Source organism: Oncorhynchus mykiss, chromosome 18 (assembly GCF_013265735.2).
Source record: "Oncorhynchus mykiss isolate Arlee chromosome 18, USDA_OmykA_1.1, whole genome shotgun sequence".
NCBI lineage: Eukaryota > Metazoa > Chordata > Actinopteri > Salmoniformes > Salmonidae > Oncorhynchus > Oncorhynchus mykiss.
The window spans coordinates 26,197,131-26,220,198 of NC_048582.1; the positions used below are offsets into that span (position 1 = coordinate 26,197,131).

Genomic DNA, 23,068 nt, shown 5'->3' on the forward strand with positions numbered 1-23,068 from the left:
TTAGTTGCTAATGTCCCATCTGCTATTGTCAACCTCAGACCATAAATAAGGCCACTCATGCAAACAGAAATAACCCAAGATGAGGAGCTGAGTGGAGCTAACAGTCTTTTGTATCCAATCACAGTGTTTGTATAGTATACTCTTTTATTTTTAAGAGACTGTTTAGGGCCCATAGACTTAAGGAGTAACTTAAAGACAATGCATCCCCATCCCTTTACAGAAGTTACAATCTGGCTTATTGGACCATTATTTACATCATAGCAGATAATTGGTCAATCTGGATATATTTGCTATAATGTCTTATGCTCAAACGATACAGCATAAAGCAGTAAACAAACTTCTCTACTTGTCATCTTTCTTCTATTTGTCATGCATTAACAAAATAGATGTGCATATATTCCTTCGGATCACATCTCTACACGACAGGATCCATTAAGTGCTCTGTTTGTAGCCTCACTGACTCTTTAAATTGGCGGTTTGTTCTATGTCTTTTAATAAAATGGCAGTTTATTCTGTCTTTGTACGTTCCTATTCTTAACTCTATTCTGTGAATGCAGTATTTATTCAACTGCTTTGTATTCATCAGAGGAGAAACCGGGTGAGAAAACAGGGAAAAGTGGGCAGAGCGGGAATACTGTAGTTGATTATTTCCACTGGGAGATGAAAGAGTTCACAGTGAGGCTTTTTATAAATCTCTTTTCTGCAACACCTGCAACGTTTTTTGTTGTTGTTGTGTTTTAAGTGTTTCACAGAACAAGTAAGACATATGGCAGCCTTCAAGGTTAAGTTGTAAAACCTTGTATACTTCGTAGGCATTGTACAATATCCATTGCTGCTTATGAAACATTTATCATAGCTTCCTGTAATTATTGCATCATTCTGCTTTTAACAAAGTCAGAGTGAGATCTTGCTAAAGACGTTTCCTTGAAAGAAGTAGCCTAGTCCTAAAAATAGTCCTCAGTATCATGGAAATGGTAATGTGATTGCAGTGTCATAGCACATGATGAATCATTCAAACGATCAAAGATGCCGTTCAGGTTTGTAGAACAGTCTTTTATACTAAGGTTGATTGAGGACTCTTTAGCCTTGTTCACACCGCAGGCCTTAACGCTCAAATCATTTTTGTTTTTCAAATCAGTTTTGGAGTACTGACTGTCCAAACAGCAAGTTACAAGTGACCACATCGGATTTGCGTGTTTTCAGACAGCAGTCATTTGCTGAGTTGACTACACTTGTTGTCATAGTTACTATGGGTGTGTGCACAGTGGTGTAGGCTGATTGGTGGTGGTGCTTGTGCTTCCTATCACTCAGAAGTTATGTAGCAAGCTAAGGTGACAACAATGGCTGCCATGGACGTTTCCCAGTTACTTTGAATGTTCAACATCATAGTGTAAGAACATATGTAAACCCTCAAAGGATAAAATTATCCAACTTTCAAAACAAGTCCTTTTTGGCTAGCCACAGCAGTCAACTAGCTAGCTAGGTAGCTGTTTAGCTTTCTATCACATTCATAACTGTGTTTGTGAACAATAAACTAGCTATTTAGCTACCGCAAACTGTCAACAGAGTAGATAAAAAGCAACAAGATGTGCCAAATAACAGTATAAAAACCAGACTGCAGGATTGGTATCTGTCACGCCCTGACCTTAGGGAGGCGTTTTATTTCTCTATTTGGTTAGGTCTGGGTGTGATTTTGGTGGGCATTCTATGTTTTCTATTTCTTTGTTTTGGCTTAGTGTGGTTCCCAATCAGAGGCAGCTGTCTATCGTTGTCTCTGATTGGGAATCATACTTAGGCAGCCTTTTACCCACCTAATGTTGTGGGTAATTATTTATTTTCTGTGTGTTTGTGTGCGCCACGGTTGCGTCACGTTCGGTTTCTGTTTACCTGGTTTTTTTTGTGAAGGTTTCACGTTATTAAAGATGTGGAATTACATACACGCTGCGCCTTGTCTCATCTATGACAGGGAGTTTGAAGACAGTGAACGTGACAGAATAACTTAAACTGCCAGTATGAACAAGGCTTTATTGTAATGACGGAATTCAATTCAGATCTTTTGCTGCTATATATAATATGTAATATAGATATTTAAACATTATGATTGATTCATAATGTAGACATATTGTCAACATACATGAACTATACAAAATAAAGAATCAGAAAATAATAAATATAAAAGTTGTTCTTTGTCCCTCTTGAGCCACCGTAGTAACAACATAACCAGAAACAATTCCTCAAAATAGTCAGAATTATTCTAAAATACACTAGTGGCTTGCGAAAGTATTCAGCCCCTTGGCATTTTTCCTATTTTGATGCCTGACAACGTGGAATTAAAATATATATTTTTTGGGGGGGTTGTATCATTTTATTTACACAACATCCCTACCACTTTGAAGATGCTAAATATTTTTCTTGTGAAACAAACAAGAAATAATACAAAAAAAGAGAACTTGAGCGTGCATAACTATTCACCCTCCCAAAGTCAATACTATGTAGAGGAACCTTTTGAAGCAATTACAGCTGCAAGTCTCTTGGGGTATGTCTCTATAAGCTTGGCACATCTAGTCACTGGGATTTCTGCCCATTCTTCAAGGCAAAACTGCTCCAGCTCCTTCAAGTTGGATGGGTACAGCAATCTTTATGTCATACGATAGATTCTCAATTGGATTGAGGTCTGGGCTTTGCCTAGGCTATTCCAAGACATTTAAATGTTTCCCCTTAAACCACTCAAGTTGTTGCTTTAGCAGTATAATTAGGGTCATTGTTCTGCTGGATGATGAATCTCCATCCCAGTCTCAAATCTCTGGAAGACAAGAAACAGGTTTCCCTCAATAATTTCCCTGTATTTAGCACCATCCATCATTCCTTCAATTCTGACCAGTTTCCCAGTCCCTGCCGATTAAAAACATCCCCACAGCATGATGCGCCACCACCAAGCGGGATGATATTCTCGGGGTGATGCTAGGTGTTGGATTTGAGTCAGACATAGCGTTTTCTTTGATGGACAAAAAGCTACAAACAAGTATTTTTTTTCATTTCACTTCACCAATTTGGACTATTTTGTGTATGTCCATTACATGAAATCCAAATAAAATCTATTTAAATTACAGGTTGTAATTCAACAAAATAGGAAAAATGCCAAGGGGGATGAATACTTTATATACAGTGCATTCGGAAAGTATTCAGACCCCTTGACTTTCCACATTTTGTTAAGTTACAGCTTTATTCTAAAAAAGATTAAATAGTTTTTTTCCCCTCATCAATATACACACAATACCCCATAATGACAATCTTCTTAAGCTCTGTTAGGTTTGATGGGGAGCGTCCCTACACAGCTATTTTTAGGTCTCTCCAGAGCTGTTCGATCGGGTTCAAGATGTTTGATCGGCCACTTAAGGACATTCAGAGACTTGTCCCGAAGCCACTTCTGCTTTGTCTTGGCTGTGTTCTTAGGGTCGTTGTCCTGTTGGAAGGTCCTGAGCACTTTGGAGTAGGTTTTCCTAAAGGATATCTCTGTACTTTACTCAGTTCTTCTTTCCCTCGACCCTGACTAGTCTCCCTATCCCTGCCGTTGAAAAGCATCCCCACAGCATGATGCTGCCATTACCAAGCATCACCGTATGTATGGTGCCATGTTTCCTCCAGACATGACGCTTAGAATTCGGGACAAATACAGTGCCTTGCGAAAGTATTCGGCCCCCTTGAACTTTGCGACCTTTTGCCACATTTCAGGCTTCAAACATAAAGATATAAAACTATATTTTTTTGTGAAGAATCAACAACAAGTGGGACACAATCATGAAGTGGAACGACATTTATTGGATATTTCAAACTTTTTTAACAAATTAAAAACTGAAAAATTGGGCGTGCAAAATTATTCAGCCCCCTTAAGTTAATACTTTGTAGTGCCACCTTTTGCTGCGATTACAGCTGTAAGTCGCTTGGGGTATGTCTCTATCAGTTTTGCACATCGAGAGACTGAAATTTTTTCCCATTCCTCCTTGCAAAACAGCTCGAGCTCAGTGAGGTTGGATGGAGAGCATTTGTGAACAGCAGTTTTCAGTTCTTTCCACAGATTCTCGATTGGATTCAGGTCTGGACTTTGACTTGGCCATTCTAACACCTGGATATGCTTATTTTTGAACCATTCCATTGTAGATTTTATCTTCCAAGCCATGGAACCCAGCCTCCAGGATCATCTGATGGACCAACAAATCTCATTCAAATTCAAACCTCAAGGAGCTCCTCATTTTGGAGGAACATGGGAGCGAGAGATCAAATCTGTAAAGACGCCCTTACGAGTCGTCCGGGGGATGAAACTGTCAGTGAAACTGTCTTGCGGACCGTCCTGATAGAGGTGGAAGGGATACTGATCTCCAAACCCTTGGGATATCTCTCTGCAGACATCGCTGACCCCAATCCGGTTACACCGAATATGCTCTTGATGGGACGCTGAGAGGCGTAACTTCCTCAAGCCATGTATGCTGATACCAACCTCGTTGGCAGACACCGGTGGCGGGCCCGATTCATTTGGGATTACCTACCAAGCCTACAGCACAGAGGGAAATGGCGGAGAGAAATGGCCAGTCTGGAAGTAGTAATGATAGTGGACCCTCAGCTGCCTCTTTATGTTTTGGATCATTGTCTTGTTGGAAGACAAATCTCCGTCCCAGTCTCAGGTCTTTTGCAGACTCCATCAGGTTTTCTTCCAGAATGGTCCTGTATTTGGCTCCATCCATCTTCCCATCAATTTTAACCATCTTCCCTGTCCCTGCTGAAGAAAAGCAGGCCCAAACCATGATGCTACCACCACCATGTTTGACAGTGGGGATGGTGTGTTCAGCTGTGTTGCTTTTACACCAAACATAACGTTTTGCATTGTTGCCAAAAAGTTCAATTTTGGTTTCATCTGACCAGAGCACCTTCTTCCACATGTTTTGTGTGTCTCCCAGGTGGCTTGTGGCAAACTTTAACCGACACTTTTTATGGATATCTTTAAGAAATGGCTTTCTTCTTGCCACTCTTCCATAAAGGCCAGATTTGTGCAATATACGACTGATTGTTGTCCTATGGACAGAGTCTCCCACCTCAGCTGTACATCTCTGCAGTTCATCCAGAGTGATCATGGGCCTCTTGGCTGCATCTCTGATCAGTCTTCTCCTTGTATGAGCTTAAAGTTTAGAGGGACGGCCAGGTCTTGGTAGATTTGCAGTGGTCTGATACTCCTTCCATTTCAATAGTATCGCTTGCACAGTGCTCCTTGGGATGTTTAAAGCTTGGGAAATCTTTTTGTATCCAAATCTTGCTTTAAACTTCTTCACAACAGTATCTCGGACCTGCCTGGTGTGTTCCTTGTTCTTCATGATGCTCTCTGCGCTTTTAACGGACCTCTGAGACTATCACAGTGCAGGTGTATTTATACGGAGACTTGATTACACACAGGTGGATTGTATTTATCATCATTAGTCATTTAGGTCAACATTGGATCATTCAGAGATCCTCACTGAACTTCTGGAGAGAGTTTGCTGCACTGAAAGTAAAGGGGCTGAATAATTTTGCACGCCCAATTTTTCAGTTTTTGATTTGTTAAAAAAGTTTGAAATATCCAATAAATGTCGTTCCACTTCATGATTGTGTCCCACTTGTTGTTGATTCTTCACAAAAAAATACAGTTTTATATCTTTATGTTTGAAGCCTGAAATGTGGCAAAAGGTCGCAAAGTTCAAGGGGGCCAAATACTTTCGCAAGGCACTGTAGTTAAATATTGGTTTCATCAGACCAGAGAATTTTGTTTGTCATGGTCTGACAGTCCTTTAGGTGCCTTTTGGCAAACTCCAAGCGGGCTGTCATGTGCCTTTTACTGATGAGTGGCATCCGTCATCTAAGTATGATGTGGAGGCCACTGTGTTCTTGTGGACCTTCAATGCTGCAGACATTTTTTGGTACCTTTCTGTGGGACCTTATATAGACAGGTGTGTGCCTTTCCAAATCATGCGCAATAAAGTGAATTTATCACAGGTGTTCTCCAATCAAGTCATAAAAACATCAAGGATGATCAATGGAAACAGGAACCACCTGAGTTCAATTCCGAGTCTCATAGCAAAGGGTCTGAATACTTACGTAATTAATGCATTTCTGTTTTTTATTTTGAATAAATGTGCAAAAATGTCAAAAAAACTGTTCTCGCTTTGTCTTCATGGAGTATTGATGAGGCAAAAAATGTATACAATCAATTTTAGAATTAGCCTGCAACATATCAAAATGTGGAAAAAGTCAAGGGGTCTGAATACTTTCCAAATGCACTGTATACAAAAGTATGTGGACACCCCTTCATATTAGTGGATTTGGCTATTTCAGCCACACCCATTGCTGACAGGTGTATACAATCGAGCACACAGCCATGCAATCTCCATAGACAAACATTGGCAGCAGAATGGCCTTACTGAAGAGCTCAGGTACTTTCAACGTGGATGCCTGTTTTCCAATAAGTCAGTTCGTCAAATTTCTGCCCTCCTGGAGCTGCCCCGGTCAACTGTATGTGCTGTTATTGTGGAAATGCCTAGGAGCAATAACGGCTCAGTCGCAAAGTGGTAGGCCAAACAAGTTCGCAGAACGGGAATGCTGAGTGCTGAAGCGCGTAGCGTGTAAAAATCGTCTGTCCTTGGTTGCAACACTCACTACTGAGTTCCAGGCTACTTCTGGAAGCAACGTTAGCACAATAACTGTTAGTCGGAAGCTTCATGAATTGGACATAAATGAGCAGCCACACACAAGCCTAAGATCATCATGTGCAATGCCAAGTGTTGGCTGAAATAGTGTAAATCTCGCCGCCATTGGACTTTGGAGCAGTGGAAATGCATGCTCTAGAGCAGTTATTCCCAAACTGGCTGCCAGTAAGTTACGGTAAAAATAACCTGACATTTTTCTACAGTGCAGGTTGCAAAGGGAGGTAATATAGCTTTCGTAAGCTGACTTAGGCGACACTATTATGTTTTTTTGCAAACCAATGTCACGCCCTGACCTTAGAGAGACGTTTTATTTCTCTATTTGGTTAGGTCAGGGTGTGATGTGGGGTGGGCATTCTATGTTTTGTTTTCTATGTTTCTTTATTTCTATGTTTTGGCCGGGTATGGTTCTCGATCAGGGACAGCTGTCTATCGTTGTCTCTGATTGGGAATCATACTTAGGTAGCCCTTTTCCCTCCTTGCAGTATGGGTAGTTAACTTTGTTTGTGGCACTTAGCCCTGTAAGCTTCACGGTTGTTTCTTTCGTTTGTTGTTTTGTTGGTGACATTTTAAAAGAAAAGAAAATGTACGCTCACCACGCTTCACTTTGGTCCACTTCTTTTGACAGCCGTGACAACCAAAGAGATGTTGTTTTGTTTGCCATTATACCACAAGACTACAGTCAGTGATATCCAGTATTTTTATGGTGGTAATGCAAGGTCTTGCACAAACAGCATCTTCAAATTTCATATATACATTTGGGTTGTGATGCTGTTGTTTACAATGGGTTATTACGTTTCTATATTGAAATAGCAATGTAATAACATGTTTTCCTCCATAATCATGCATGCCAATTGAAAAACACAATGCTTGTCATTTGGCATAGCAATCACAATAAATACTGTAGTGAGCTGCCGAGTGGCTAGGACAGGCACGCCCCATACTTTTGCGGAGCACTTAATTCTTCCTACTGCCGTGGATATAGCTGGGCAAATGCTGGGGGGAAAGGCCCAAAAAACTATACAGACAATGCCTTCATCAAACAACACTGTTTCACAAGGCATCAGTGACATGGCAGGAGACGTTTTGAAACAATTATTGCTTCGCATACAAGCCAGTGACAGCTGGAGGAGTCAACAGACGTGGTGTCAACAGACTTGGCGGGCCTGGCACAGCTCCTGGTATATGTCCATTTCGTTTATGGGGGTTCAATTAAGGAATACATCCTCTTCTGCAAACCACTGGAAACCAGGACAACAGGAGAGGATTTTTTAAATTACTAGACAGCTTTGTGACATTAAATGGACTTTGGTGGTCAAGATGTGTTGGTATCTGTACTGATGGCGGAAAAGCCATGACAGGGAGACATAGTGGAGTGGTAACGCACGTGCAAGCAGTTGCTCCCGACGCCACTTGGATACACTGCATCATCCACCGAGAGGCCCTTGCTGCCAAAGGAATGCCTGACAGCTTAAAAGACGTTTTGGACACCACAGTGAAAATGGTTAACTTTGTTAAAGCAAGGCCCCTTAACTCTTGTGTATTTTCTGCACTATCCAATGATATGGGCAGCAACCATGTAAAGCCTTTACAGCATACAGAAGTGCACTGGTTATCAAGGGGCAAAGTATTGACACGTTTTTTTGAATTGTGAGACAAGCTTAAAGTTTTCTTTACTGACCATCATTTTCACTTCTCTGACCGCTTGCATGATGACGAGTTTCTCACACAACTGGCCTATCTGGGTGATGTTTTTTCTCACTTGATTGATCTGAATCTAGGATTACAGGGACTCTCCGCAACTATATTCAATGTATGGGACAAAACTGAGGCTATGATTAAGAAGTTGGATCTCTTAACACAGGTCTTTCCATCATTGTATGATTTTCTGTGTGCAATGAACTCAAGCTTAGGGACAATGTCAAATGTGATATGTTTATCTAAGCACCTGAGTGAGTTGGGTGCGCAATTACGCAGGTACTTTCCCGAAACGGATGACACAAACAATTGGATTCCTTATCCCTTTCATGCCCTGACTCCAGTCCACTTATTGATATCTGAACAAGACAGCCTCATTGAAATTGCAACAAGTGGTTCTGTAAAAATGTTATTTAATCGGAAGCCACTGACAGATTTCTGGATAGGGCTGCGCTCAGAGTATACTGCCTTGGCAAATCACGCTGTTAAGACACTGATGCCCTTTGCAACCACGTACCAATGTGAGAGTGGATTCTTGGCCCCCTAGCATGGAAACTAAATACAGGCATATACTGTGTGTGGAAAATTATTTAAGACTGAGACTCTCTCCAATACAACCCAACATTGCAGAGTTATGTGCATCCTTTCAAGCACACCCTTCTCATTAACCTGTGGTGAATTATTCACAATTTTCAATGAACAAATAAAGTTTTATATGTAAGATGGCTAAATAAAGAGCAAATTATTGATAATTATTATATTTTTATTTGTGCCCTGGTCCTATAGGAGCTCTTTGTCACTTCCCACGAGCCGGGTCGTGACAAAAACTCACACTCATTCTAATGTTTAAAACATTTATTGTATAGTGTGTGTGTGGCAGGCTTACAATGATGGCAGAAAACAGAGTCCGTTGACCCTGGTGCTAGAGGGGGTGTGCAGCTGGAGGTTGAATGTTTGAAGGGGTATGGGACTATAAAAAGTTTGGGAACCACTGCTCTAGAGTGATGAATCATGCTTCACCATCTGGCAGTGAGACGGACGAATCTGGGTTTGGCGGATGCCAGGAGAACACTACCTGCCCGAATGCATAGTGCCAACGGTAAAGTTTGCTGGAGGAGGAATAATGCTTTTTCATGGTTCTAGCTAAGCCCCTTAGTTCCAGTGAAGGTAAATCTACAACACACAATGACATTCTAGACGATTCTGTGCTCTTGTGGCTGAATGGAAGCAAGTCCCTGCAGCAATGTTCCAACATCTAGTGGAAAGGTTTCCCAGAAGAGGGGTGGCTGTTATAGCAGCAAAGGGGGGGGACCAACTCCATATAAATGCCCATGATTTTGGAATGAGATGTTCGACAAGCAGGTGTCCACATACTTTTGGTCGTGTAGAGTAGATCAAGAAATCTGTCATTCATTTTGAAGTTTTTGCAGAGGAGTTGCGCAATTTTATAGCTAAGATGTTTGGTGCAGTGTTTCTCAAGTGGAAAAATGTGCATGAAAACACTTCATGTTGCCACTGCTACCAGGAGTATTACTATTGACCAATCACAGACAAAGTGGCATTGACTTCAGGTTAAGGAACTTCAAATTGCCCCCAAAAAAATGTGTTTGCACCAACAGATGAAAAGATATTTCCCCAATCATCACCTAATTAAATCACCAGTTAACTTTTTTAAATGATATAAATGTTTTTTTGAGCTTACGGCACCTGGTATTCCCAGGGGGTCTCCTGTCACAGTTCTAACCAGGCCGATTTTATTCATTGTTCAGCAGTCTTATGGCTTGGGGATAGAGGCTGTTGAGGAGCCTTTTGGTCCTAGACTTGGCTTGCCGTGCGGTAGCAGAGAAAACAGTCTATAACTCGGGTGACCGTAGTGGACTTTTGACCACTGCACCACCCAGTTTACTATTAGGCAACTAATTCATCCTCTGTTTGAATCAAGTAGTTGACGGGATCATTTTGATGGCTAGTTTTCATACTAATGACGGTGAAACTTTATTCACAACTTATTGTTGTTGTCATGAGACATTTATTTGTCATACATTGCAGAGTAGGATGTCATGTTAATGTGTGTACATTCACTGTATTGCTATTTGGAATGCTTTCCAAGTCTTCACAAATAGTGATGTGTCATCAACTGTGAAACGAACTCCGATGATGGGGCCTGACCTGTCCAGCTAAGTCACACACTTTCTGATGGAGGTGATGGAGGATTCCACAATGGGATAGCTGACCATTCTAGGCAGGGTACTCCTGGAGACTGACGTTGCACCCTGGTGGGAGGATACCTTCAATGAGGAGAGCACCAAGTCTCTAACGACCATGGACAAGAAGTTCATGCAGGCCCAGCAGATGGTGAACATCTTGTTGAAAGTTTAAGGTCTAATTACCTCTCTCCACATATTTCTCTGGTTCCTCTGATTGTTTTCTACAATGCAGAGTATCCACAGGGGGAACACTGTTGTGGAAACATTTGAGAAGGTGACACTCGTGACTAGTGACTTGCAGGCGCTGAGGCCCAGCATGATGACTCCACGGGAGGCTGCTGAGAGGAAGACGGCTCATAATAATGGCTGAAATGGAGTAAATGGAATGATATCAAACACATAGAAACCATGTGTTTGATGTGTTCGATACCATTCCACATTTTGTTCCAGCCATTACTATGAGCCCGTCCTCCCCAATTAAGCTGTTGATGATCGGGCTGCTGATTGAGGCCTGTGGAATGTTGTCCCACTCCTCTTCAAGGGCTGTGTGAAGTTGCTGGATATTGGCGGGAACTGGAACACGCTGTCATACACGTTGATCTAAAGCATCCCAAACATGTCTGGTGAGTATGCAGGCCATGGAAGAACTGGGACATTTTCAGGTTTCCAGGAATTGTGTACAGATCCTTGCGACATTGGGCTGTGTATTATCATGCTAAAACATGAGGTGATGGAGGCGGGTGAATGGCACGCCAATGGGCTTCAGGATCTCGTCACGGGATCTCTGTGCATTTAAATTGCCATTGACGAAATGCAATTGTGTTCGTTGTCCATAGGCTTCCCATACCATAACCCCACCGCCACCATGGGACACCCTGTTCACGTTGACATCACGTTGACATCACACGACGCCATACACGGTACAGTTGGAACCGGGATTCATCCGTGAAGTGCACACTTGCCCACCGAAGTTGGTTACGATGCCGAACTAGTCAGGTCAAGACCCTGGTAAGGACGACGAGAACGCAGATGAGCTTCCCTGAGACGGTTTCTGAAAGTTTGTGCAGAAATTCTTTGGTTGTGCAAACCCACAGTTTCATCAGCTGTCCAGTCTCAGATGATCCCGCAGGTGAAGAAAATGGATGTGGTCCTGGGCTGGCATGGTTACACATTGTCTGCGGTTGTCAGGCCAGTTGGACGTACTGCCAAATTCTAGAAAACGACGTTGGAGGAGGAAATTAACATTAAATTCTCTGGAAACCGCTCTGGTGGATATTCCTGCAGTTGGCATGTCAATTGCACACTACCTCAAAATTGGAGACATCTGTGGCAATGTGTTGCGTGACAAAACTCCACATTTTAGAGTGGCCTTTTATTATCCCCAGCACAAGGTGCACCTGTGTAATGATCATGCTGTTTAAGCGGCTTCGTGATATGCCACACCTGTCAGGTGGATGGATTATCTTGGAAAAGGAGAAATGCCCACTAACAGGGATGTAAACAAATTAGAGAAATGACATTTTAGAGAAATAAGCTTTTTGTGTGTATGGATTATTTCTGGGATCTTTTATTTCAGCTCATGAAACATGAGACCGAAACTTTACATGTTGCATTTATAATTTTGTTCAGTATAAATTGTCATGTTTGGATTGTTTCAAGAGTTCATAAAGAGCTACGAATTCTGAAATCTTCTATTGTACTGTAACTGCTCTGGATTTATTGTTACAGGGACACTGTGTTATGCTGACGGCAGATAGTTAAAACAGGAGTAACACGGGTGTGCTCTTATCATTTTAATTTAGTGGATTCGATTAGAATCTTGGTGTGTTTTCCTGCACATTGTTTTAACTAGCAAAGTGCAAGAAATGTTCATTCAGGTTGGGTGTGAGTTTCTGCCTGAATCTTTTTTTTTTAAGTCAGTGAATTCGTTCTTACTTTGAGAACTTGTTAGTAAGCTCCTTAGTGTATCAAACATAGACTTTTCTCTTAGAGATTGTTTTGAACCGAAGATATATGTAACCACATTAAGTCTCATTTAACTGACAGTCATCTACTTTGTAATGTATCATGTATTTCATGTACACTGGAATTGTTTGAGCGCAAATTATTTTGTGACTAATGCATCCCTTTAGTTGAATTGAGTAAATGCATTTCTCGTTTTACAGAGTAATTAGTAGGTATATTGGTAAACACATATATACACTACACGTATATGCTTGGGTTCCACCTTGACATCCCTGCTTGACACGATAAATGAATACTAGAACATTGTTAACCAGGAATAGCTATTTGTATCTGTCTCTTGATAATTGCATATCGGTGTAAAATAGACACATGTTCATTATAGTCATACTGAGAGGTGAGGTAAGGCTAGATCCTCCATAGATGTAGAGTGACTCTTGCATTTATTCACATAATAATGGAGTCCGATTGATGAATGTAGTTAATGGTTATATCCACCATAGTTTCATTCAACGACACACTCACCTCGACAGTGTACTCCTTCATCATATCCGTCCTCACAATCTCTCGCTCCATCGCAAAGTTTATTGAAGTGAATGCACCTTTTGGAGCCGATGCACTGCATGTGATTCGGCGGACATCTCACCAACTCAGCTTTTGTACCTGTAAATGAGAAGAGAAAATGATGGGTTCCAAAATAATAGTCTTGATTTGGTCATGAACATGAAGACACAGTAGGCTTATGAGAACTAGTAAAGTTAAGCTATCTTTCCCATGACAAAAAAAAAAAAACACAAAAGTGTATTGGTCTATACATGACTGTCTGTAACTAGATTATTGTGTTGGTGGTACACGTTTACCATCCCCACATGTTCAACCCAGCATTGCTCCAGTCTTGTCAAACATACACCGTGCATGTTTTCTTTAGAGTTGGTGCTTCGTGATTAACACCCAAGATTTCCCTCTATTGACTTTCCCTACGGATCCATGCTCCACTTTTATCATCCCAGCAAGAGGATAATATATCATTTTGAATATGTGAAGAAGAAAAAAATAGATACAGTACCAGTCAAATGTTTGGACATACCTACTGATTTTTCTTTATTTTTACTATTTTATACATTGTAGAATAATAATGAAGATATCAAAACTTCACATAAGTGTGTAACCTTTATTTAACTAGGCAAGTCATTTAAGGACAAAATCATATTTACAATGACAGCCTACCGGGGAACAGTTTGTTAACTGCCTTGTTCAGGGGAAGAACGACATATTTTTACCTAGTCAGTTCGAGGATTCGATCCAGCAATCTTTCGGTTACTGGCCTGACACTCTAACCACTAGGCTACCTGTCGCCCCTACGGAAACATGTAGAGTAGGTGAACGGATGATCTCTGCATATTTGTTTCCCACAGTGAAGAATGGAGGAGGAGGTGTGATGATGTGGGGGTGCTTTACTGGTGACACTCAGTGATTTATTTAGAATTCAAGGCACACTTAATCAGCATGGCTATCACAGCAGTCTGCAGCGATACGCCGTCCCATCTGGTTTGCCCTTAGGACAATGACCCAACACACCTCCAGGCTGTGTAAGGGCTATTTGACCAATAAGGAAAGAGATGGAGTGCTGCATCAGATGACCTGGCCTCCTCAATCACCCGACCTCAACCCAATTGAGATGGTTTGGGATGAGTTGGACCGCAGAGTGAAGGAAAAGCAGCCAACAAGTGCTCAGCATACAGTTGAAGTCAGACGTTTACATACACCTTAGCCAAGCCTTACCTGAGTATGCTCTTGCGTTCCCTGTCGCTCCGCCTAACAGAAGCTCAGTTTTTCTAAATTCCTGACATTTAATCCTAGTAAAAATTCCCTGTTTTAGGTCAGTTAGGATCACCACTTTATTTTAAGAATGTGCTACCAATTTCTAGGATTAAATGTCAGGAATTGTGAAAAACTGAGCTTCTGTTAGGCGGAGCAGGGGAACCCAAGAGCATACTCAGATGAGGAAGCAGGGATTAACGAACCAAAATATTTACTGTTACACAGGGAGATATGGAGTCAGATTTGGGGAAGCTTGGATGAGTTGCAGAAAAAACAGATGTGGAGAATGAGGTTGGAGATAGCTAGGTTAGAACAGGGTAAACAAGTCCTGAGGGGAATCCAAGGTAGTGGTATTGAGTAATCCAAAACTAGGTAGTTGGGTGATGTGATGTGGAATGGGAGACAGGAGCCAGAGAGGTAAACTGCAATGAGAGGATAAGCTATGTCAGGCAGGGAAACAGGCACAGCAGAGTAACAGAATCCTGAATAATCATAAAAGGCTAGAATCATGAACTGACTGAGCAGAGATTACAATCTGGCTGAGGGAGTGGCAGGACTGAGTATTTGTAGAGGTCTTGATTATGGGACGAGTTGCAGCTGGTAGGGATCTGCTCTGACTCCATCTACACAATCACACAGAGGGTGAGAGAGAGAGAGTACAGGGGGAGTAACTGCAGGTCAAGAAGACACTGGATAAACACCATAGGGCTTAGCAGGAGCAGATGTGACAGCTTTGGCTACCATGCTGACCAGACCGGACACGTCGCATTCGCAAGCGTCGCAAAATAAATGTAGAAATCCATGTTATTCAATTGTTACACCCACTCTGCTCGTGTGCGCCAATGAGCGTCTGCGATGCCAAGGGCTAAAATAGAAGTCATTCCTATTTCTGACGCAGATCGCGCTGCAAGTCCTGCCTCTCCCAACTCCTCATTGGTTTATAGAAGCAGGTACCGACGTGCCATCTCCTCATTGGTTATACCCACGTGGCTGATTGAAAGACGAAATGTTTTGCCGGTCGTCGTGGTAATACTATGAAAGTGTAGATGCCAATCACCATTTAAGTTCAAAGATGAAAAAGCCTGGAAAGAGGAGAGATGACTAGAAACGATTCAGTTGGCCGTTTTATGTGTGGATTTATTGTCGGAGTAGAGGACCTTGTGCATTTCAGGTAAAATAACAACTCAATGTTTATATCCCAGGACAAATTAGCTAGCAACAGCAAGCTAGCTAAATAGGACAAATTAGCTAACTAGCTAAATTGCCATACATGTTTAATGCTTTTCGACCTGTCCCCAAATTAATGTCATTGGTTCAGAGTTTGTTTTGATATTTTAACCTGCGTGTCGTGATCGTGTTTGGTGTAGGGGGACAAAATAAATGTATGCACGATAGCGCACGATGGCGCACGCGCGCAGCCGGTTTGGGTTCCGTGTAAGGTGTATGTATACGTCCGACTTCAACTCGATATATACAGTTCCAGTCAAAAGTTTGCACACCTACTCGTTTTTCTTTATTTTTTAAATGTTCTACATTGTAGAATAATAGTGAAGACATCAAAACTATGAAATAACACATATGGAATCATGTAGTAACCAACAAAGTGTTAAACAAATTAAGGTATATTTTATATTTGAGATTCCTCAAAGTAGCCACCCTTAGCCTTGATGACAGCTTTGCACACTCTAGGCATTCTCTCATCCAGCACCTGGAATGCTTTTCCAACAGTCTTGAAGGACTTCCCACGTACATTTGAAGTTGGAAGTTTACAAACTATAGTTTTGGCAAGTCGGTTACGACATCTACTTTGTTCATGACACAAGTAATTTTTCCAACAATTGTTTACAGACAGATTATTTCACTTATAATTCTCTGTATCACAATTCCAGTGGGTCAGAAGTTTACATACACTAAGTTGACTGTGCCTTTGAACAGCTTGGAAAATTATGAAAAATGATGTCATGACATTAGAAGCTTCTGATAGGCTAATTGACATCATTTGAGCCGATTGGAGGTGTACCTGTGGATGTGTTTCAAGGCCTACATTTAAACTCAGTGCCTCTGTGCTTGACATCATGGGAAAATCAAAAGAAATCAACCAAGACCTCATGCACTCAATTAGTATTTGGTAGCATTGCCTTTAAATTGTTTAACTTGGGTCAAATGTTTTGTGTAGCCTTCCACAAGCTTCCCACAAAAAGTTGGGTGGATTTTGGCCCCTTCCTCCTGACAAAGGTATTGTTGGCCTCCTTGCTCGCACACGCTTTTTCAGTTCTGCACACAAATTTTCTTTAGGATTGCGATCAGGGCTTTGGGGCTTTGTGATGGCCACTTCAATACCTTCTTTCTTGTCTGTAAACAATTTTGACACAACTTTGGAAGTATGCTTGGGGTCATTTTACATTTGAAAGACCCATTTGCGACCAAGCTTTAACTTCCTGACTGATGTCTTGAGATGTTGCTTCAATACATCCACAATTTTTCTTCCTTTCTTCCACCCCTTCCTCCTCAAGTGCACCAGTCCCTCTGCAGCAAAGCACCCCCACAACATGATGCTGCCATCCCCGTGCTTCACGGTTGGGAAGGTGATCTTCGGCTTGCAAGCCTTCCCATTTTTCCTCCAAACATCAATGGTAATCATGGCCAAACAGTTCTATTTTCGTTTCATCAGACCAGAGGACATTTCTCCAAGAAGTACGATCTTTGTCCCTATGTGCAGTCGCAAACCATAGTCTGGCTTTTATTATGGCGGTTGTGGAGCAGTGGCTTCTTCCTTGCTGAGTGGCCTTTCAGGTTATGTCGATAGGACTTGTTTTACTGTGGACATAGATACTCTTGCACCGGTTTCCTTCAGCATCTTCACAAGGCCCTTTGCTGTTCTGGGAGTGATTTGCACTTTTCGCACCAAAGTACGTTCATCTCTAGGAGACAGAATGCTTCTCCTTCCTGAGTGGCTTGATGGCTGTGTGGTCCCATGGTGTTTATACTTGTGTACTATTGTTTGTACAGATGAACGTGGTACCTTCAGGCGTTTGGAAATTACTCCCAACGATGAACCAGACTTGTGGAGGTCTACAATTTTTTTTCTGAGGTCTTGGCTGATTAATTGAGATTTTCCCATGTCAAGCAAAGGTACACCCCCAATTGACTCAAATGACGTCAGTTAGCCTATCAGAAGCTTCTAAAGCCATGACATTTCTAGAATTTTCCAAGCTGTTAAAAGGCACAGTCAACTTAGTGTATGTAAACTTCTGACCCACTGGAATTGTGATACATTGAATTATAAGTGAAATAATCTGTCTGTAAACAATTGTTGAAAAAATTACTTGTGTTATGCATCAAGTAGATTTCCTAAACGACTTGCCAAAACTATAGTTTGTTAACAAGAAATTTGTGGAGTGGTTGAGAAACGAGTTTTAATGACTCCAACCTAAGTGTATGTAAACTTCCGACTTCAACTGTATATATTTTTCAGCACAAAGTATTTTTCATGACTTTTTTAAAAAGAAGTCTAGAATCAGTCTGTAATTAAATCACACAGAATGGGTTAATTTATTATATCCTGACAGGGCTACACAGCTATTATGTTCACTAAAGCAATACTTATGAATAGGTTTTGAACGTAAAACAATGCCTCAGCGAACCATTATTTTCTTATTGCAATGCAAAAATGTATCTAAATTTGATCTAACCTAATAGTCTGCAGCAAATCTATCACAGAGCAACATTACCACAGAGCTATTCCACCATTGTAGAAATGTGACATTTTTTATGATTATACAAATAACAGACGGCACACACACACGGATTCCCTAGCAGATTAAATCCACCCCCCTCCCCCCATGCTCTAACAGAGCCCCACCCTAAAACCAGACTTAAAACAGGCATGATGTACAATGAGGGTTCAATTTTTTTTTATCCCGTTTTCATGGTATCCAATTGGTAGTTACATACCTGTCTCATCACTGCAACTCCTGTACGGACTCGGGAGAGGCAAAAGTCGAGTGCCATGCGTCCACCACCCAAACTGCGCCACACTGCTTCTTGACACAATGCCCTCTTATCCCGGACACCATGCACCTGGTTACCGTGTGAGCATGCACCGCACCCAGCACGCCGCAGGAGTCACTGGCGTGCGAATGTAAACTTCTGACCCACTAGGAATGTAATGACAGAAATAAAAGCATCCCGGCTGGGCAATCATTCCCCTAACCTGACCGACGCTGGGTCAAAAGTGCTCTGGGTTCAAGCCTGGACTCGAACCCAGAAATCTCTAGTGGGACAGCTAGCGCTGCGATGCAGTGGTCAATCTAAGCGCTGGGCAGGTGTATCAGGTGTGGCAGAAATATATTTGCAAAAGCACAGTTATCGGCACTGTTGCTGGCAGTGGAGTGAAAGGGCTGGGTTTTGATGAATTATCAAGTTGTGGGTGTGTTGAAACTTGGCCCCCCATTGGCCAATCAGGACGTGCTCCATGCCTAAATATGCTGTTTCAAGTTGTGTATTTACGGTCTTATGTATTGCTTTGGAATCAACTCTGATTCCAATGTTAGGCCATTATAGTTTGTTAAACAGTTTACAGAAAAAAATTTACAAAATGTAGACCTATCCCATCTTTGCTAAATATTTAACCTGTTTGCAGTCCACATTGTTCTAATGTAATACCCTTGTTAGAACCAAGTATTGAGTTTGTTTGTTATAATTAATTGGTATAAAATTTTAAAAGTGATTGAATTGCTCCCGAATTGTAATGTTGTTAATGCATTTATTTTGAATAAATATTTTGTTAATGTATAAGAGAATAGGTTGGTTTACGCTGAAGTTTTAACCAATAAGGTCGCTTGTTAAGCTGTGGTCAATGGGAGTTGACCTGGTTAACGGGAGGCCTGGGAAAAAAGAGAGGGAGAGAGAAGATGAGAAAAGGATGGACATTACATTATGACCGTTGGTGAAGAAAAATTATAAAAGAAGACGATAAAAATAGAACAAAACCCATACCTACTGAGTTTTGAAGGGAAAATAAAAAACATAAATACCTTATTTACATAAAAATTCAGACCCTTTGCTATGAGACTCGAAATTGAGCTCAGGTGCATCCTGTTTCCATTGATCATCCTTGAGATGTTTCTATAACTTGATTGGAGTCCACCTGTGGTAAATTCAACTGATTGGACATGATTTGGAAAGGCACACACCTGCCTATATAAGGTCCCACAGTTGATAGTAGAGCTCCAAGACAGGATTGTGTCAAGGCACAATCTGCAGCATTGACGGTCGCGAAGAACACAGTGGCCTCCATCATTCTTAAATGAAAGTTTGGAACCACCAAGACTCTTCCTAGAGCTGGCCACCCGGCCAAACTGAGCAAACGGGGGAGAAGGGCCTTGGTCAGGGAGGTGATCATGAAACCGATGGTCACTGACAGAGCTCTAGAGTTCCTCCGTGGAGATGGTAGAACCTTCCAGAAGGACATCTCTGCCGCACTCCACCAATCAGGCCTTCATGGTAGAGTGGCCAGACGGAAGCCACTCCTCAGTAAAAAGCACATGACAGCCCACTAAAGACTCTCAGACCATGAGAAACAAGATTCTCAGGTCTGATGAAACCAAGATTGAACTCTTTGGCCTAAATGTGAAGCGTCACATCTGGAGGAAACCTGGCACCATCCCTACGATGAAATATGCTGGTGACTGCATCATGCTATGGGGATGTTTTTCAGCGGCTGGGACTGGGAGACTAGTCAGGATCGGGGGAAAGATGAACAGAGAAAAGTACAGAGAGATCCTTGATGAAAACCAGAGCGCTCAGGACCTCAGACTGAGACAAAGGTTCACCTTCTAACAGGACAAGACAATGCAGGAGTGGCTTCGGGGCAAGTCTCTGAATGTCCTTGAGTGTCCTTGAGTGGCCCAGCCAGAGCCCGGACCTGAACCCGATCGAACATCTCTGGAGAGACCTGAAAATAGCTGTGCAGCGACGCTCCCCATCCAACCTGACAGAGCTTGAGAGGATCTGCAGAGAACTCCCCAAATACAGGTGTGCCAAGCTTGTAGCGTCATACCCAATAAAACCTGAGGCTGTAATCACTGCTACAGGTGCTTCAACAAAGTACTCGGTAAAGGATCTGAGTACTTATGTAAATGTGATATTTTAGTCATGTATTATTTAATTGTTTTGCAAAAAAATTTAAAACCTGTTTTTGCTTTGCCATTATGGCGCATTGTATGTAGATTGATGAGGGGGGAAAAACTATTTAATCAATTTTAGAATAAGGCTGTAATGTAACAAAATGTGGAATAAGTCAAGGGGTCTGAATATTTTCCAAATGCACTGTATAACAGTTAACAAAACAAAGGACTGGACTGCATTGTCGTAAGCTAAAGCAGGACTCCCTCAGTAGATCAGCGATCTCAGGCTCCTAAACTGAGTTAGATCATGGTTGAGGATGGTGATGCCAGATGATGGTAATGCCAGATGATTTCCATCATGAAGTCTGGTCTCATTGATCAAAAAGCAGCCGGTGCTGAGGTGCATTTTTTTAAAGCCAGCTAGCTAGCCAAACCAGACAAATCAACCTGCCATCAGTCCTGCAACGCCATGGGTAAAAAAAAAACAAATACTCTTTATCCAATCAACAATGACAAATAATTAAAAAACAGCTACAAAACAATTATATACACTACTGTTCAAAAGTTTGGGGTCACTTAGAAATGTCCTTGTGTTGAAAGAAAGCTAACTTTTTGTCCATTAAAATAACATCAAACTAATCAGAAATACAGTGTAGGCAATGTTAATGTTGTAAATGACTATTGTAGCTGGAAACGGCATATTTTTAATGGAATATCTACATAGGCGTACAAAGGCCCATTATTAGCAACCATCACTCCTGTGTTCCAATGGCAGGTTGTGTTAGCTAATCCAAGTTTATCATTTTAAAAAGCTAATTGATCATTAGAAAACCCTTTTGCAATTATGTTAACACAGAAGAAGCAATTAAACTGGCCTTCTTTAGACTAGTCGAGTATCTGGAGCATCAGTATTTGTGGTTTCGATTACAGGCTCAAAATGTCCAGAAACAAAGAACTTTCTTCTGAAACTCATCAGTCTATTCTTGTTTTGAAGACGTTTCTTGGCTGTCAGGCACTTAAACCTCTGACAGCATCTTTTCTGCTGCTCAGCTAAGCCTCCAGAGAAGCTGTTTGTGTATGTGTTTTAGACTTTGTTTCGTCTTCGATCCTTTTCTCTCCAAAAATAAATATACCTTGGTGTGACAGCTGCTTCTAAACTGACACTCCCTAAAAGGACTTTGGCACAACTTCAAAATGTGTGTATTTTCAGAATTTGATATTTTCGATTTTTAATGACTTGATCCATTTATATTGTCAATATTGAATTGATGTTGTTTTGGGTGAAATCTGATACTCTGTTTTAGAATCGAATTATAATAATGTCACGGGAAGGCAGCCTAAACAGAGAGCTCTGTACATTTTGTACATACACTACTGTTCAAAAGTTTGGGGTCACTTAGAAATTTCCTTGTTTTTGAAAGAAAAGCACATTTTTTGTCCATTAAAATAACATCAAATTGATCAGAAATACAGCGTAGTCATTGTTAATGTTGTAAATGGTTGTTGGAGCTGGAAACGGCATATTTTTTATGGAATATCTACATGGCGTAAAGAGGCCCTGTCACGTTCTGACCTTAGTTCCTTTGTTTTGTCTTTGTTTGAGTATGGTCAGGGCGTGAGTTGGGTGGGCAGTCTATGTGTGTTTTTCTATGTTGGGGTTTTGAGTTCGGCCTAGTATGGTTCTCAGTCAGAGGCAGCTGTCAATCATTGTCCCTGATTGAGAATCATACTTACGTAGGTAGCCTGGGTTTCACTTTTGGTTTGTGGGTGTTTGTTTCTGTGTGAGTGTTTGGGCCACATGGTACTGTTTCGGTTTTCGTTTTGTTCACATCGTTTATTGTTTTGTATTTCAGTGTTCAGTTCGTTTTGAATAAATCATCATGAACACTTACCACGCTGCGCTTTGGTCCGATCCTTCTTCCACCTCTGAATGCCTTTACAGGCCCATTATAAGCAATCATCACTCCTGTGTTCCAATGGCACTTTGTGTTAGCAAATGCAAGTTTATAATTTTAAAAGGCTAATTGATCATTAGTAAACTCTGAAACGAATTGAAAATATCACTAAAGCTGGAGACTCATATCTCCCTCACTAACTTTAAGCATCAGCTGTCAGAGCAGCTCACAGATAGATCACTGCACCTGTACATAGCCCATCTGTAAATAGCCCGTCCAACTACCTCATCCCCATATTGTTATTTATTTGATTTTTTTGCTCCTTTGCACCCCAGTATCTCTACTTGCACATTCATCTTCTGCACATCTATCACTCCAGTGTTTAATTGCTAAATTGTAATTACTTCGCCACTACAGCCTATTTATTGCCTTACCGCCCTAATCTTACCTCATTTGCACACACTGTATATAGATTTTTCCTATTGTGTTATTGACTGTACGTTTGTTTATTCCGTGTGTAACTCTATGTTGTTGTTTTTGTCGCAATGCATTATCTTGGCCAGGTCGCAGTTGTAAATGAGAACTTGTTCTCAACTGGCCTACCTGGTTAAATAAAGGTGAAATAAATAATT

General features: G+C 41.4%; 1 protein-coding gene across 1 annotated transcript in view; it reads right to left on the minus strand.

The window, feature by feature from the left end:
- The window catches only part of lrp1ba (low density lipoprotein receptor-related protein 1Ba), a 163,952-nt gene extending 150,703 nt beyond the window's left edge, over positions 1-13,249 (minus strand). The window contains exon 1 of the mRNA XM_036952429.1: positions 13,118-13,249. Coding sequence (XP_036808324.1) covers positions 13,118-13,217 — 100 coding nt within the window. The 5' untranslated portion in view covers positions 13,218-13,249. The remainder of the gene's footprint in view (positions 1-13,117) is intronic.
- Positions 13,250-23,068: the final 9,819 nt, after the last annotated feature.